The sequence below is a fragment of the Micromys minutus genome (assembly GCF_963924665.1).
Source record: "Micromys minutus genome assembly, chromosome: 10".
Classification (NCBI taxonomy): Eukaryota; Metazoa; Chordata; class Mammalia; order Rodentia; family Muridae; genus Micromys; species Micromys minutus.
Genome location: NC_137979.1, coordinates 43,603,105 through 43,620,709, shown reverse-complemented (window position 1 = coordinate 43,620,709; position 17,605 = coordinate 43,603,105). Strand labels below are relative to the sequence as shown.

At 44.8% G+C, this 17,605-nt stretch overlaps 1 protein-coding gene across 2 annotated transcripts in view; it reads right to left on the bottom strand.

The window, feature by feature from the left end:
* Positions 1 to 17,605, bottom strand: part of SKAP1 (src kinase associated phosphoprotein 1) — a gene marked incomplete at both ends in the record, with an annotated part of 274,300 nt that overhangs the window by 22,796 nt on the left and 233,899 nt on the right. The window contains 2 exons of one of the 2 annotated variants that reach the window (XM_080924400.1): positions 6,654 to 6,701; positions 15,884 to 16,063. In XM_080924400.1, coding sequence (XP_080780526.1) covers positions 6,654 to 6,701; positions 15,884 to 16,063 — 228 coding nt within the window. The remainder of the gene's footprint in view (positions 1 to 6,653; positions 6,702 to 15,883; positions 16,064 to 17,605) is intronic. The other variant, XM_080924401.1, reaches the window with a different exon arrangement.

The window sequence follows — 17,605 nt, the reverse complement described above, 5'->3', positions numbered from 1 at the left end:
GGACTCTTGGAGTTCCTCAGAACATTCCATACTAGACCCTGTGAGCCAAGCACCTGCCAGAGGTGAGATTTGATGGACGGGACTCAGGAATCCTGAGATGTAGTTAAGCATCTGTTTTTAGCTAGGAGGCTGATGCAGGAGGATCATGAATTCTAAGCCAGCCCGAGTTTCACTGTGACACTCTGTCTTGATAAAAATGGAGCGAAAATATTTGTGAGATTTCTAGGGACTCTGTCTCACGGATTCCTACTTGGTCTGAATTTGTTTGGATTCTCTCGAGGGCACCAGGGGTTCTAAGGCTGCTCTTGATGGCACCAGATGGGGTGCACATGGTTAGTGGGGTATATACCAAAGAGGGCCTGGCTGTGTTTGCTCCCTTCCCACCTTGTTCCTAACATGAATAATTCAAATAACAGAGTCACAGTGGAACAGATCCCTGCGTGTCTTTGTAAAAGACTCTTATTGCAGGCATCTTAAAGTGCACAAACGCAGAGGAGAGACTGTCTCATTTGGCTAAGAGCAGATTGCACAGAAATAAACCGTCAACTATGGAGACCGGGGCGTGTTTTCTTTACACAGCCTGTCTGTCTCTGCATCAGACAGCAGAGGGCAGCATACAAAGTACCTGCCAAGGAAACCTTTTGCCGTCGACTGAAGAACAACATGTTGGGAAGAAAAATATATTGGGAGAAAAACCGCTAGCTGTTGAAAAGAGAAAGCACATATTTTTTGGGGGACATCAGTGCATGAAATGATAGAGAAATATCAACCTTAAAAAGTGATGGCTGTTTCCCCAGAGGCTGTGTTATACATTGTCAGTTGTAAGGGAGTTTATAAATCATCCTGAGAGTTTGACTAGGTTTAGGAATGAGAAGCCACTTGACATCAATATTCTTTGTGGATTTGTAGACAGAGAAAAGGAATTTTTTGAAAATTTGAAAAAACAGATTTCAAAACCCCAATTTGGCTATTTGTGAATTGTGGGAAGGCTGGCAAAGCTATGTTGGCATTCACTGGCCTATTCATAGTCACTTTGAGTTTCTGATCCCCACAGTGTCCTTGGGTGTGAGACAGCTCCTAAGGCACCTCAGTTGTAAGGGAGTTTATAAACCATCATATGCCTATAGATGAGAGTCCTACCACGACTTGATAATGGTGGAAGAGACCACCTGGTGAAGTTCTAAGCTAAAGACACATTACAAAGCAGACATAGTGGTTCACACCTATAATCCCAACAATCAGAAGACTCAGGAAGGAACATTGCTTTGGGTCTGAGGCCAACCATACTCCCAAAGTGAGTTCAAGACTAGCCTGAGAGAGACTTTGTCTTAAAATACAGGGAGCTGGGGTGCAGGGAGACAGGGAGACAGACTTAATCAACCATAGACATGAACCTTCTAAGACACAAAGAATATAGAAAGGCCTTGAGAGAAGTGTTCAGGAACCAAGGAGACAGCCCAGCCCCAAGATTAAGGGCCATGACTAACATCTCTGAGAAGTTAAACAGAATGATAGAGCTAAAACTGGGGAGCACAGTCGACCTGCTGTCCACAGAGTATTTTGGTATTAAGGAGATCAATGGGGACATCATTCCTCAGCTGGGTCAGATCGGATCCCCAGAGTATAAGATCTTTGTTTAACTTATGAGATTCATATTTATGCATATGTGTGCAGGCAGCTTCATGAGTTCATCCCCTGGCATCCATCAGGCCTGTGCATAACACCAGGGACTGCGCTAATACTGGGGCTTCCACACCAGTTGTACAGTCCCTGCCCTCAAGGCTGCCCTCTAGCTGGGGAGATGCAGTGGACCAGAGTTAGTATACCAGTATTCAGGGCTGAGGAGCTAGAGGATGCTATACGTAAGAGGGAACTTAGAAGAGTTAGTAGTGGTCAGGTGAGGATTCTGCGATGCTTCAGTTGTCTACAAAAGCCTGGCCTGCTGAGTGATGCTCACAGAAAAATCTTGAAGTTGGGAGGAAGGGAGGCTGAGCAAGACTTCATTCACTTGGCCTTAGGAAGGGCCTGAAGGTCTGCAGGTCTGTAGAAGTTTCAGCTGTGCCCTAAACTAGGCTTGGTCATCCTCAGACAGGAGAATGAGGGCAGATGCTGGTCCCTACAGGGCAAAGAAAGGAGTCAGGAGCCTGAGAGCAAGGCTTGTCTCTGTAGACTAGATTTTTGGCTTAGTTAGGTTTCCACCACATTGGCAACAGCGTAAGTCAGAAATGATGCAATCTTCTGACCAGTTAATTAATTCAAAACATCCTCATTCTCATTTTGAGAACATTATTCCACCTAATTATTTTTTTTTTCTAGTCTGTCCATTTGGAATGAAAGACGAAAGAATAAAAACACTTAACGCCAGCATTTCTCAATGTCTCAAAAAAAAAAAAAAAAAAAAAAGTAACTCTGCACTAAATAAAGCCTGGTAATTCAAAAGCAAAAGCTCTAATATATTCAGCATAAAACAGACAGAGGACCTAGAGCAATAACGACAACACTAATAACTAAAACAGTTATAACAATTAACAACAATTACAGCGATAGGGAAGCTAATGGCTGTGATCACTGCATTTAAATTGCTAGCAGAGCAGGAAGGACTGTTTCTAGAGAAAATGGGGGTGGGGCGGGGTGGGAGTGTCTTATTCTTTCTAATCCCAAGTGAGGGAAGCTAAGCTTCAAGTGAGCAAAAAGTCACAAAGAAGAGTAACCAACAGAATTTGTTTTTCTCTCTTCCAGGTGGTTATTGGGACTCATACGTCAATCCTTTGAGAGCAGGATTGGCATTTCTCCTTTCGTGGAGTCCAGGCTGGTGTTACTAGTGACACAATCAATGGAAACACCTAGTAAAAGGACCAGAACAGCTGTCTAGCTTTCCTTGTCTTCAGGGACAACAGAAGATGGCTGGTCTCCCCAGAGCTTAGGTGTTGCAGGGCACTGGGTAGCTTCTGAGTTCAAGCTGTGACAAGGGAAAAGAGGCTAAAGGCAGGTCAATGTGGTGTTTACATTTTCTTGATGAGTAAAGAGGCCGTGTCAAAGAGGTCTGGCATTAGGGACAGCTGTTTAAATTAGGGACACCAGACAAAGCCTTGAAAACAAATCTACCACAGTAGGGCCCAGTGAGAGTTGGATCAACTCTGTAAACAGTGGCTTGGAATGCTCTAGTCTAAGCCAAGCCAGGAGGGGCTGCCATGTTTAGTACACTCAAAGCAGACACCCACTGCTACCTTATTAACAACTTTTGAAATATGAAGAAACTTGCCAGGTGCCACTCACTGTGACACCAGAGCAGGAAGAATATTTTTTTGCTCATTTTCCATACCATTTACTTATGTTCAAGCCCATTTCATCTTAAGTTATGACATTACTATGCCCCTTAATTTTCTAAGCATGATTTATGTATGGAGAATAATCACAGGTCCTGAGTCTCACCTTGTCAGTTCCTTATATTGGGTTGAAATGTTAGTGGGTGATGCTCAGCTCAGGGCTGGTCCTGGAAAAACAGAGGACAGGAGACACAGCAACTGTGTTCTCCCTTTTGTTTGGTGTAGGAGTTTTCTGTCAGAGGGCGCCACAGTGGGCCAGCAGAAGGTCTCTAGAATGGGAAGCCTATGAAAAACCGCTGTTCTGCTCTTCTGACATGACTTGGTGTTTATAAGACCAGGCCTGGTTTGCCCATAATCAGAGAGACAGAAAGACAGAGACACACAGAGACAGAGAGAAATTAACAGAGACACACACAGAGACAGAGACACACAAAGAAAGACAGAGAGACAGAGACAAAGGACAGAGAGACAAAGACAGACAAATAGAAACATAGAGACAGACCAACACACACACACACACACACACACACACACACACACACACACACACAGAGAGAGAGAGAGAGAGAGAGACCCATTCCAAGACCTTCTTTGGCCAGCAACTGTATGTGTCTAAGGGTGACTTGTCTCTACGCATGGCACATCCAAGCAAAGGAAAATTTTATACAAATAGTCCACAGTGAGTGTTGCTTTGGGCTACCCAGAAATTTCTCACAGCAAGGCAGGAAAATATGATCTCACCACTAAGGACCTTCTGTGTTAAATCCACTGTGGGACCGCCAAGCTGGAATTTAGAGAAAATCTGAGGTGTTGAAGAGTCACTCATTAAAGTAACCATGTTACTAACAGTCACGCTGTAAAGCGAGCTCTTTATAGACTAGGCAATCAATACTGCAAGGCTGTGATAGATTTTCTAGGTAACAGAATAAAATAAAAGAAATTGCATCTTACAGGGTCATTAACACTCAATAAGGATAAGCTGAATTCTGTTCCTCTCTCCCTTTTCGGATAAGATCTGGAGGTGGGGCTTGAAACCTGTTAGCAGTTCTGTCAGTGAAAGTACAGCATCAAGTGACAGGGTCTGTGGGATAGAGAAGAGACCTCAGATGCGTCAGTCACCGCACCTTAGGGGGAAGGCAGCTGGGACAGGCCTTTCCCTCCCAAACTCATAACACCTGAGGAAAAAATAAAAGATACAACCGTACATAGCCTATCTATGACCTAAAATTTACTCTGCCCCAGCCTTTTAAACAAATGCCTTCATTCAGGCTGTTGGCCCTTCCCCCAGATCTCTATATTCTGCTGCTATAAAACTAAGAGATGGCATTGGGAAGTTACATATGTGTTGCAGTTTCTATAGCTCCTTTGGAGAAAAGGCACTATATAAATTCAATAAATAAATAAGTAAACGCAAATAATAAAAGTCACTGCCTCAGATTCTGCAGAGAGAGCGGAAAGTCCTCCTTTTTTTTAATCAGCAAGTCACCAATCATTATGACTGGTGGGAAGTACAGCCTCGGAAACATATTTAGAGCTAGCCTTATGTTAACGACACCTATTTGAGAGGCAGAATGTATGAGGGACAAAATACCTCTTTTAAAAAAAATATCCTAATTGAATTATACCTGTTGGGATAGCTAAAAAATAAATCTCCTTTCACCTCCCAGAGAGAACCTGAGTGGGGGTGGGGCAGGCTGGGGAAATGAGAGGAGGGAGGAGTCTGGGAGGGAGCTCCTAGTTACCCCACCCAAAGTGTCCGAGTGAGGGTGTTTCTTCTATGCTGGTGATAGAAGTTGGTAGAGAAAAGCCTTATCTGGGACATGCTAGGGTCAGAACAGGTTTTCTGTTGGGATTCTGTAAGAAATTAGGTTTCAAGACTGGAGAGAGAGCTCAGCCATTAAAGGCTAAGGCTCACAACCAAAACTTCAGAAATTCGGTCTTGGAGGACTCAGTGTCACGTAATCACATTAGGGGCTAACCTTCTGGAAGCCTCAGCATCCTGAGTGCTTCCCCTTCTGCGTTGGTATCATGACTTCTGACTGGGCTCCCTCTTGCCAGGGAGAAGTTGGATCTTTGCAAACCCGAGTCCATCACTAACCCTTTAATAGTCATTTCCTGCAGGGATGTGGAAGATGGCTCAGAGGGGAAAAGCACTTGCCTAGCCAGCACGAAGACCTAGGTTTTAATCACCAGAGTTCACCTAAGTGCCAGGAGAGGTTACACATGACCCGTGACCTCAGTCATGACCTGTGACCTCAGTGCTTCCATGGCAAGATGGGAGACAAGAGATTAAAGAATCCTGAGTAGCTGGTCATGAGCCATCAGGTCAGGCAAGCAGTGTAGGGCCAAGACAAAGAGACCCTGCCTGCGCCACACAAAGTGGAAGGCTAGGACCAAGACTGGAGACCGCTCGCTCAGACGCACATGCGCTCATTTCCTACAGTGATTGGAAAGGGAGGAGAGGATTGTCTAGGTGACTATGAGTAAGAAGAAATGTCAAAAGCAAAGGAGGGAGGTGAGAGGAGAATGAGCAAAGGGCCAGAGAAGCCGAGAGCAGGAAAGGAAACTAGGAAAGAACTCCGAAGCTCACGAATTTCATAGGCTTTAAGGGGAAAAAAAAAATCTGCTCATATCTAAATCACTCTTGAATCCGACTCTGCTGATAGAACGAATGTCCCTGAGGTGGCCCCTGCAACGTGCAACATTCCTTCACTGACAATGAAGGAGTGAGTCCTTGGTCCACTTAAGGAGACTCCCAAGGGCATCTGACCTTAGGAGGGACGGGCTCACTAAGAGCCTGAGGTACCGCTAACAGTCCAGGATGAATACGATGTAATTTTGTATTCAACAAACCTGTTACATATTCATTTCCAAATGTGCCTGGAATCAAACCAGCCCATCAGAGGTCAGCATTCCCTCTGGCCCCCTGGCGTTCTATCCTTCACCCCAGGCTCACTTTTCAGATCTGACACATTTCTATTCCCCTCTCGACTCCCAATCTCCAGGCCTCTCAGAGAGGAGACATTTCCATTCTCAATCCTCTGATCTCCGATGAGACAATTCCATTTTCACTGCACCGACTTCAGAAATACTGATAGGAAAAAAATAAATATCTGGTTTGGCTTCCCACCTTCTGAAGACAAATCTTGGCTGTGCTAGGACATCGGTTAAAGTGATTGGGCGACTGCTTTTAAAGTTAAGACACTTCTCTATCCAGACACTGTATTTTGGGCTCCTGGGGTCATGTACCAGGACCAGTAGCGACAGTGCATTCTCAAACTGGAAGTCCGATTGTTCCACCCAGTGCTGTGCAACCCGGTCTTATACCTGGTCGCCGATGAGCGCCACATGTGTCCTCTTCTAGGTCATCTTCATCTGAGGGGACAAAAAAATCAGGATTAGCATCACTGTGTGTGGGGTGCCAGTTTTGTGCGCTTCCTTTTGAGGGGGGCACCTTTCTCTGAGCTCACTGACCCCCTCTTTTTTCTTGTATTTCAAAGAAGGTTTTGCTATGGAGCCCAGGCTGGCTTTGAATTCTTAATCCCATTACCTTAGCCTCTCAAGAGTTGGCATTAGAGGCCCATGTTATCATGTCTAGTTAGGAAACTCTCTCCCTTAAGGGAAGTTTAGTTAATGCCTTTTCTTCTTCTTTTTTTTTTTCTCCCTTGACTTATCTCTCACCTTCAAATGGGCCGTCCTCTCCTTCCCTTTCTATTCATTTCTGGTTTTGAAACACTCTGAATACCTACTGCGTGCAGAGGGCTACACTAGGGGTCAGGAATATGCTAACAGACGAGCATGCCAAGGTTCGTGCCTTGGTGGAACTTGCAGTCCAGTTCCAATTGGAGCGACGAGGGGCTTTTCATTAGACCTTTCCTCAAGCCTTACTTCTCTCTTTGCAGAATTCTTGCTTGTGTTTATTAAATCCATGCAGGCATCTTCTTTGGTTTTAATAACCCTGTGTGTGTGTGTGTGTGTGTGTGTGTGTGTGTGTGTGTGTGTGAGAGAGAGAGAGAGAGAGAGAGAGAGAGAGAGAGAGAGAGAGAGAGATTGGAAGTGGGTTTTAAACCTGTGATTAATTAGTCTTTAACATATCCATTTTTGTTCAGCTGTGTCGGAGGCTGGTCATGAACATAGTTTTATGTTCCTAGTACTTGAGGCCTGTAGTTATTTTTATTTTTATTCTTTTACTATTGTATTCAGCCTGCCTTGTTCATTAGAGTATAGGCTCCTGAGGGCAGATGGAATGGTCTTTTAATTAATTGCTGTGGATTCACAATGGGTTCTAAGTCAACGCTAGTGTTTAACTCCAGTCAAGTGTTTATATGGCCAAAGTCACATCGTGATCAGCCTCAGTTTCTTACCCTCATTAACCTGTTTCATCTCAGGCTTTGTACTACATGATATAATAGAAATTGGGTCTTTGTTAAGAAAGTAGGGGAATTAGAGCCACATTTAATAATTGTTTTAGGAGATAGAATCATAATCATATACATATGGGGCAGGAACAGGCTCACTGGTCTTTTTATCGACTAGTCCTCTTCTCTTTTTCTTTTAGACACACAGACAGTCAGACAGACAGACAGACACACAGAGGATAGGACACATGAGCCACGTTTTGAGAGTCGATTACTCAGTTTTTCCTGTGCACATTTGACTTCCTCTTCGTTGGTTTTATTTCACACACTTGGAGTCTTTGAGGAGATGGCAAGGGGACAGGCTCCCTATAGCCTTTTTAAAAATGTCAGATTTGAGAAAGTAAATCCTAAGCTCCAAGGAAAGAAGAAACAGCACGAAACGTGCTTGGCTACTACAGAGCATGGAAAATACCTGAATTTGGAATGGGTTGTGTTCACCTTTGATCCCACTCAGAGAGCAGAGGCAGGTGGGTCCTAGGCCAGCCTGGGCTTATGTGTAATACCGTCTCAAACAAAGAAACAGAAACTACCCCCTGGTTTTATGATTATAAAAAATGATACCACTTCTCAGAAAAATAAAAATGAAAGAGTTTAACATTCTGGAGTAGTAGCTCACCTGTTACCAAGATTAAAGCTACACCCATTTACATGCTTGCCCTGCAATCCTAACTTCTGAGCCAACTCTCCAGCCCTTTGAAGGATCTTATTTCTGTGTAAAGTCCAGCAGGAGGCTTTCCCTGCCCCTAACCCCGCCCTAAGAAACAAAAGTGAAGTAATGGACACAAGCCATCATATGTAGGGAACAGGGCACAGAGAAGCAAATCCCATCCTTTTCATCACTGTCCTCTGCTCCCTTCTTCTGCTCTGAGGCTTTTCCTTTCTGCTGTGGGGCCAATCTTACAGGACCAGCAATATTACAGTGTGTGTTGGTGCCTCCTCCTTGTAGAGATGCCCAATAATTTGGATAGCAAGTGGCTCCTTTCCTGGTATCAGACAACTCAATCACAAGGACCAATAATGTGCTGTGCTTAGGCACTTTTGCAGAGAGCTTTTATTCCACCTCTGCTGTCCATACGCAGCTGTCTCTTCCTCCCAAGTCTAATCAATGTAAATTAGGTCAGATCTCCGCTGTGAATTACAAATTGGATCCGAAGTTGGAGGGTCACCATGCCTGCTCCTCCACCTCCTTCCCACTGCCATTAGATGGGAAGCTACACCAAAGATCTTTTCTAAATAAATCAGACTTTATTGTAAAACTCGGCCACTGACGAGACATAACCTCATTAGCATTGATTTTAAAATAAATTATTGAAAGTGGCCTGCCTGCTCTTTGCATTTGTAAAAAAGGAGAATGTAAATGTATTTGCAATGATAAAAATGAAAACTAAAACCTGATTCCTTTATCCTTTCAGGCAATAGCACTTAATCTAGTCATGATATTAAAAAAAAAAAAAAAAAAACCCAACGGAAAAGATAGAAATGTGCATTATTATTCAGTCTCAGAACAGACTCTCTGATCTCCATTGTAACTTTGGAGTCACCTAGAAAGGAAGAAAAATGTTGGCCATTAAGTATGTGTGTTTGCCACAGTTACCAGGCCATGCAGGGATGGATGTGAGCGGGAAGCTCCGGTCTCCATTTCTGTTCTATTGCCTTGTCCTCTGGTGGCTGAAACTGGCCTCCCATTAAGAAGCCTTCTTACTGTTGGGCGTGGCTTTGTCTCAGGGGGTTGCTGCAGGACTGAGGATGGGGTCTCATCACAGAGGAGGATTGAGGTTGGGGTCTTGTGACTTAGGATGGGACCATTTATGCAGCCAAGGACTGAGGATGGTGTCCTGTGACTTAGGATGGGGTCCCTTCACACAGTGGAGGACTGAGGTTGGGGTCACATAGTGAAAGAAGCCCCTTCTACAGCTGGTTAGTGACGAGCACTGCTCTTGCTACCTTCTTAGATTGAGAGGGGTTGATACAATTGATTTTGGACCCTTCTGTGAAACCAAACTGGTATCTCACAAGCTCCAAAGTCAAGACAATTATCATGTAACTGGGATTTAAAAAAAAAAAAAAAAAAAAAGGCTTTCTGCTTAAAAAGACAGGTGGGCTAGGGAGTTAAATTTCTTATTTTTGTTACTCAGCACAAAGAAGCTTTATGTTTACTTATTGTGTGTGTGTGTGTGTGTGTGTGTGTGTGTGTGTGTATACCACACATGCTCACATGCATCACTGTGTATGTCAGAGGTCAGAGGATAACTTGGGAGAGTCGCTTCTTTCTGTCTACCATGTGGGTCATATGACATCTTTACATACTGAAGCATCTTGTTGGCTTGAGGTTTTCATTTTAAAAGACCATTTTGAAAAGAATTTTTTTTTCTTTAGGTTAAAGAGCTCATTGGACTTCCTTATAAGAATATTATTAGGCATCCTAGCATTACATCCATGGAAATACATCTTCATTTAAGAGAGAATTAAAATTTATGTGCTAGCTCAACTTTAAACAGTAATAGATTATAATGGTCCTGGCTCCTAACGGGGCATATGGGACCCCAATCTCACACAGGCTTTAAACAAATTAACCTCTGAAGATTACTGCCCACTTATTACATTAAATGCTCCACTTGATCCCCAAATATCTCATCTCAGTTGGGAAAACAGTTGAAGAAGATTCTGTTAACTGTGTGAACACGTGAGGGAACCGTGGGGCATCACAAATGAGCATCAGTATCCGGAGAGTCGATTTCAATCAACATTCTTGGCACAGTGTCAGGGACGCTAATGAGAGGCTCAGAGGAACAGGACACTGAATCCACTTGGAGGGACAGCGAGGTGCTAGCTGCTTCTGACACCTGGGTCCTTTCTGAAGTGTGGCTCTGGAACCCACTCCTGACATTCACTCAGCTGATACCAGAAAGAATGACAGGAGAAAAAATGACGACTTCAAAAGGAGGGAAAAGCAGTTTCCCCAAACAAAAAGTGACGACAGCTTTAGGAAAATGCCCAGTGCATTAATGTGCAGCCAGATGTCAAGGTGCTTCGGTGACAGATGCAAGAGACTTGATATGTAAAGGGACCATTTGGAAGAATAGGAATGAACCCCTCCCTGGCATGGCCAGACAAGTCAGAGACCCCCGTATGCTATCACAGTGTTCTACGTAACAATAAAACACACGAGCAGGAGGCTAAGAACATGTTCTCTGCTGTGTATTGGGTAATCTCAGCGGTTACCACTCAATATGTCCATCCTATCTTTGTGATACAGTTGATCTATAGGATATTAAACTCAGTTTGTGCTGATACCAACAATTGGAATGCACAGAATCTAATTCTACAAATAATAACTGAGAACCTACTTTCTGAGGAGAAAGACAAGGATACAGGTTGGTATGACTGTAGGCACAGCTTCGTTTCGGTGGCGACTGAGAGGGTGTCACATCTGAGGACACACCTGAGCAGACTGAGTGGCACTTCACAGGCAGAGACTAGAGGGGCATGCTAGGTAGACCAAACAGCATGGCTCCATCTGGCCCCCATGGACAGACAGACAGATATACAGACAGACAGACAGACATACAAGATAGACAGACAGAGAGCAAGCAGGGATGAGGAAGAAAAGAGGCCGAGAGACTAGAAAGAGTCTGAGGACTGTACCAACTCTTCTTTTTCATAGATTTTTGTGTTTGGGGATGTTTTGTAATTTTCTTTCTTTAGATCTTTATCACTGTTCCTTCTTCCCATGTGACCGGACAACTATTCAGGGGGAAAGATAATCCTACGTAAGGTTGTTTTCATTAGGCTCTGATTTAAAAAAAGAAACCTAGCTATATGCTTTCTTATAAAGCAATTTGGTTTCTGGGTCTGTAATAACCCTATGGGGCAGTGTGGGTGTCTTCACGGACATTTCCAGCAAGACTGACTCATCTCTTTCCATCCTCATTGTTGTTGGTTGGTTTTCTTTGTTTCTTTTATTTATTTACTTATTGGAATCTCTAGAGACCACAGCAGGATCCTGCTGCTTTTATAGCCACTCCAAGGCCCCAGTTACTGCTCTCCAGTGGTCTCAGATGCCTTACTGGCTTCTAGCTTTGAGGTCTCAGACAATGCAGGACCTGACAAGAGATGTCCTTAGATGGAACTTTGAATTGTGGATCTGGGCCTGAGCTCATCTGCAGAATAACTTGAAGAAATATGAGAAACTATTTAGAAAGTAAAAAAAAAATTATTTTATATTTTATGTGTGTGTGTGTGTGTGTGTGTGTGTGTATCATGTGTATAGCATGTACAGGTTTCTATGGTGACCAGAAGAGGGTATTAAGTCCTCTGGAGCTGGAGCTCTGAACTGTCCAATTCGGGTTCTGGGAACTGAACCCTGGTCCTCTGGAACAGCAGCAAGTGCTCTTAACCACCGAGACACCTCTCCAGCTCCAAAACCTCCTGTTTTAACATCTAGCTTTTATACTGCATTTAGGACATTCTCTGAAGTTTAATCCACTACATACAAAGTCCTAAAACTCAAGGCCCCATATCCTCAATAGGAATCCAAGAATCCCAGTGGGTACCAACTTTGAAACCATATGTTCCAGGACTAACTTAAAAAAAAAAAAAAGATTTCTTTATTTATTATGTACACAGCATTCTGCCTGCATGTGTGCCTACAGGCCAGAAGAGGGCACCAGATCTCATTCTAGATGGTTATGAGCGACCATGTGGCTGCTGGGAATTGAACTCAGGACTTCTGGACATGTAGCCAGTGCTCTTAACCTATGAGCCATCTCTCCAGTCCCTCTAAAATTTGTCTCTCTTTATTTATATATTTTATGGATATGGGTGCTTTGTCTGTGTGTATGTCTCTACACCAGAAGAGGGCATCGGATTTCGTTATAGACTGTTGTGAACCACTCTGTGGGTACAGGGAATGAACTCAGGACCTCTAGAAGAGAAGCCAGTGTTAACGGCTGAGCCATTTCTCCAGCCCTGACAAACATTTTTTTCCTGTGGTCTGGATGAAAACCTCCGAGTGCTCTGGTTTCTCTCCTGGGGACAGGAGTGCTAGCCATATAATAAATGCCAATTACCTCATGACTAATGTGATATCACACATTTAATTTGATGACCCATAGATTATTTTTGGTTAGAAAGTTTTTTTTTTAAATTGACATGGTAGTATATTTTGCATATTCTCTTCAGTTTCCTAGACAACCACTTGTATTATACTTGGGAAGGGAAGCCCCACTTTTGTGGCTTACCACATAGGCACAGTAAGGATTCCCTTAGAGCAGGACCAGCACACCTGCCACTAAACATCCTTCCTGAAGCATGTTCACCTGTCATAATGGAATGAACAATAGAGATCTGAGCCATTTGACTATTGGTGAGTGTGCAGTACTTGCACAATCTAGTGTTACTATTGGCTGTCCCTCTATATAGTACCTGGCCTCTTGGTAAAAAAAAAAAAAAAAGGCCAGAGCAGAAGGTGTTCTTCACATCCATCTGTTCAGGATTTTCGGGTTCACATCTGCTTCTGCTTCATACACACAGCCACAAGTGCCTATCTGGACTGTCTTGGGTCTGGCTGGTGAGGATTGGGACCTAGCCATCCCCAACTCTTTGAAGAAGTAATATTTCCTAGTAAGCGTCACCGGGTTCATGCTACCGTCGTGTGTGAAGTGCTTCTCTGCCAGGGCTCCGTGCTAAGTGCACACACACCACTCTCAGGCTCCTCCCCAAACCCCTCACTTTGCCCATTTTACAAGTGGACAGCCAGACAGGGCGAGGAGCTTGCTGCAGTTCTCACAGCTAGCAGGTGGTAGTGCAGATCCACTCTGAGTTAGAGACAGCCCTGTGCCTGTTGTATCTAGCTGTCCCTCACATGGTGTTTTTCAGTAGGTAGTGGCTGGCATGCAGGGGTCTTGTGGGGCGTGGGGTGGGGAGATGATGCTGGGCCCCTCACATTTCCTCTCTGTGTCTTTAGGACTGTGGTTTGGCATATACAAAATGCACACAGCAATTTCAGAAGCGCCAATGGTGGAGTGTTAACAAAGCCTGGAAGATGGAGACATGTGGCTGAAGTAATCACGTGATAATTAAATGCCTGTTACTTACCTCCCTTCCGCCCCCCATGCTGTCTATAAGAACTGTGGCGGATAGCAGCTTCTGTTCAATGGATGTACAGGCAAGTTAGCTGCCGTCCCTCTCTAACCTGCAGAAAGAGATCCTACCTTTTCTATAGTGTGGCTCCCTCAATTTCTGTGGACCGGAGTTGTGGGCACAGGACTGCGTCTGAGGAGGCTGACTAAACTCCATGCCCTTGGGTCCACTCTTCTATGTAAGCAGTGGGAGGTTTGAAGGAGTTCCTGAGACCGCAGCTGCTCGGAGGAGTTTAGGAGGCAGGATGAACTTGGTCACTCAGAAGCTAGTGGTACTACATTCCTTGCTTCTGACCCAGAGTAAGGGGATGGCCTCAATCCCATCCTGTCATCTGAGGTCTGCTTCCCAACATTACACACCTTTTCTTTCTTTGTACCCCAGAAGGCAGAGTGGCTTGGGGAGATGTCCCCAGAACATCCTTCCAACAGTTGGATCTCTCCCTGAACCTGGGCTGGGGTGAGCTCTCTAGGAAGATTCTGGCCAAGCTGGGGAGTGCATCTCCTTTGAGGGAGTGTGGCGAATTAGATCCGTTTCTGCACCCTGCTGTTGCAATGGCACAGGCTGTGGAGGAAGATTCTCAGAGGAGCTCTGTTTTAATGTAGCAATTTGATTCAATTTTCCACTCTATAAAATTACCCATCACTGCTCGTTGCTTCCTAACAGACACCTTCACTCTTAATTTAACAATCCTATCGAATTCTGCCAGGGAAATTGGAAAAATTTATCACCTGTGAAATTTTATTTTCCTTTGGTTGTATCTGTTTTTGTAAAACTTCATTAACGACGATGACTTGCTGAGGAAATTATCATTTTTTTTTTAACTTCAGACACAAGAAATGGCTCGACCTCAGCCAAGATATCATTTGCATAATAAAACAACAACAACAACAACAACAACAACAACAACAAAAAGGGCTGGGGAAGGAGTCTCGCAGAGGCTGGAGGGGAAGGATCGAACTCTTCCTTGGTGGGGCTGTGTGGACAGACAGGCAACTTAACTCAGAGCAATGACGTGGCTTCTCTCTCAGGCAAGAGACAAATAGGGAATGCCTACTTACGAGGGCTGGGCCCTCCTCTTAGGGAGCCTTGGAATGCAATTATTTACTGATGATGCTTTTAGCAAGGGGCCCTGTCTTCTGGGGCCTCTGTGTTAGATTCACCTTAGTTCCCAGGTTCATCTGGGATGCAGGTTTAAATTGCTATAAATTTTACCTTAATTTGAATTTCTTAGCAGAGCACTAACTCCTGGCAAATTTCCACAGGAGCGCTTTCTGAATGGACTTGAAGATTCAGCTTTTCCATTGTCTAAATACCTCGCAATTAAAAGGCTCAGGCTTTGGTTTTTCCAGCTTGACCCCCACTGTGTTCTGTACTGTTCACCAGCTGCTGGATCCCCACCGGAAGTGCTCCGAGGGAGCAGTGATGACTGTGCGTTTTCTGAGATGCTAGTGAGCCTGCCTTCTGAAGGAGAGGGCTCCAGAGTCAACCTGCCCTAGCTCCGGAGTGGGAGTTGAGGGGGAGGGGGTGGGGAAGCAGGGTAGGTTTATGCTTAGGAGGTGAGATTTCACTCTGGGCGGATAATGAGGTGTTCTATCAGAGTTTTACTGTATCACTAGAATGGTTTGTTGGCATCTGCACAATCCAGACTTTGGAAATCCTCTGCACCTTTGTGACAATGTTTTGTCCTTCTCCGGATTCTACAGAAAATAAGCCAGGGATAGAGAGTTATGAGAACGCACCCCCAATCTCACAGTAAGCCAATGAAAACCAGAGGGGGTGGTCTCTAACCTTTAACTTTAGTGGTGCAAGAACAAATGACGTCACGTGATACAGCTGAAAGGAAGAGGATTTCATCTTGTTCCCAGAACACGTCAGAGCCACTGGGCTTCCTACACCACCTCCTTCAGACAGTTTAAATGGGGATAACTTTGGGGGCTGTTTCATTCTTCCACCAGGTCAAGAGTAGCGGGAGGTGGGTAGTTAGGTGAAGCCTCTCACCTGGTAGGACTTCGTAAATGTCCTCCTCTTTGTCGGTAGGTTCAGGCAAGGCCATGGCTCTGCCCTGGGAACCAGACCTTGGGGAGTCAAAGCCATCGATGTCATTGTACATTTCTTCCTCTTCTTTCTCTTCTTCCTCCTCTTCTTCCTCTTCTAGGGGAATGGTTAAGGAGCTAAGATCTGCCGCCGGAGCAAAGATAAGAATGAATAAAGATAGAAAAAAAAAAAGCTGGGAAAGGAGGATGTGAGGGAGGAGGCGGGACGAGAATAAAACATGTCAGGGTAAAATGAAACACTAGGTTAATGGCTGTTATTTCTAATGTGGGCCTCGGTGGCAGAAAATCTAAAGAAGAGGCCAGCCCAGCACTGTATCAGGTTTAACCTACCAACATAAATCCTCCCTGGCAATAAAACGTGGTCAGGATGAAGCAGCCCTGAAAAGTATGGGTGTGTGAACGAAAACGCAAGGTGAAGGGAAGAAAATAGGCTGGACGAGGCACTGCCTGGGTGCCATGCTCTGCTCGCCAAGCAGAAAACTGGATGGGTGAGTGATGGCCCCATGTAGGCTAGGGTGACAGAGCGGGGGCAATATGGCGGAGTCTGAGCTCTCAGACATCATCTCTTGATGGCCTCGCTGTGGAATTCAGACAAATTTGTCTGCGAAGAGGGGGGAAAAATGAGAAAAAGCAGGGGAAGGAAAGAAATGGGAATATGGAAAAACAACTGTGATATGACCGGACAGCATGGCTGACCAGCGCAGTCACCATGGCCTCTTACGGCCGGGCTGACCTTAAAGTGGGTCACTGAGGAGAGGGTGTTCAGCCATTACAGCGCTGGCGAGCACCAGGGCGGGGAGGAAGATTGGCTTCAATTTTGGTAGGGGGCTGGGAAGCTCATTCTCTGCCTTCAGCGTGCTCCCGGAAACCCTGCCCAGGGGCCTCTGCCGAACCCAGTGAGCACACAGGCATACTCCGGGGAAGGGAAGGATGGAGAGACAGAGACGGTTCATTTCGAAACACAATAAAACTGTTTGGCTTGATTAGGCTTTTAATAAAGATTTCCCAACAAATTTCATCTGAATTCTGGCGATTTCATAGGAGGAAAGGATCAAAGGCACATTTGCGGGCTTCAGCCGTATGTTATTATTTTGTTTGTTTTAAAATAAAATGGAATGAATAATTTCTTCCATGTGAGCTTCTGAAAGTACCACAGGGTACAGCTCAATAAAGCTGCTTTGAGTTTTATTGAGGTTTACACACTTAGGGGTATATTACACGCATAAATCCTAGGCACCTAGATGAGAGTGTACCCTGTAGCCTCACCATCAACGCTTGTGTCTGCCTAGTTCCAGCCTATTATACAAGATGCTGTCGGTGCACGCAGTAGTTTGTTTTGTGACAGCAGAGGTATAACTGAGGGAAAGAGGCAATTCTTGTAATTAAGGCTGGGGTGCTTTCTTCTTTTTATCCACCATAAAATCTTAAAGCAGAATAGTAAACCCTGATAAGAAAGCCTGGTGTTTTTAGGTGAACGTGTTTCTCCCTGAGACGTGGGCCATGGAGTTGCTATTCTTGTGCCTCACTGAGGCAGGGTCCTGCTACAATGGTGTATGAAGGTCCTCTTAGTCCAAATCTTCCTGCTTGGCCACTCTCAGGGCCAAGGTTTCCTGGGCCATTGTGGCTGCTGTACCAGGCCTGCAGGCTGGCCAGCAGAGGGTACTCT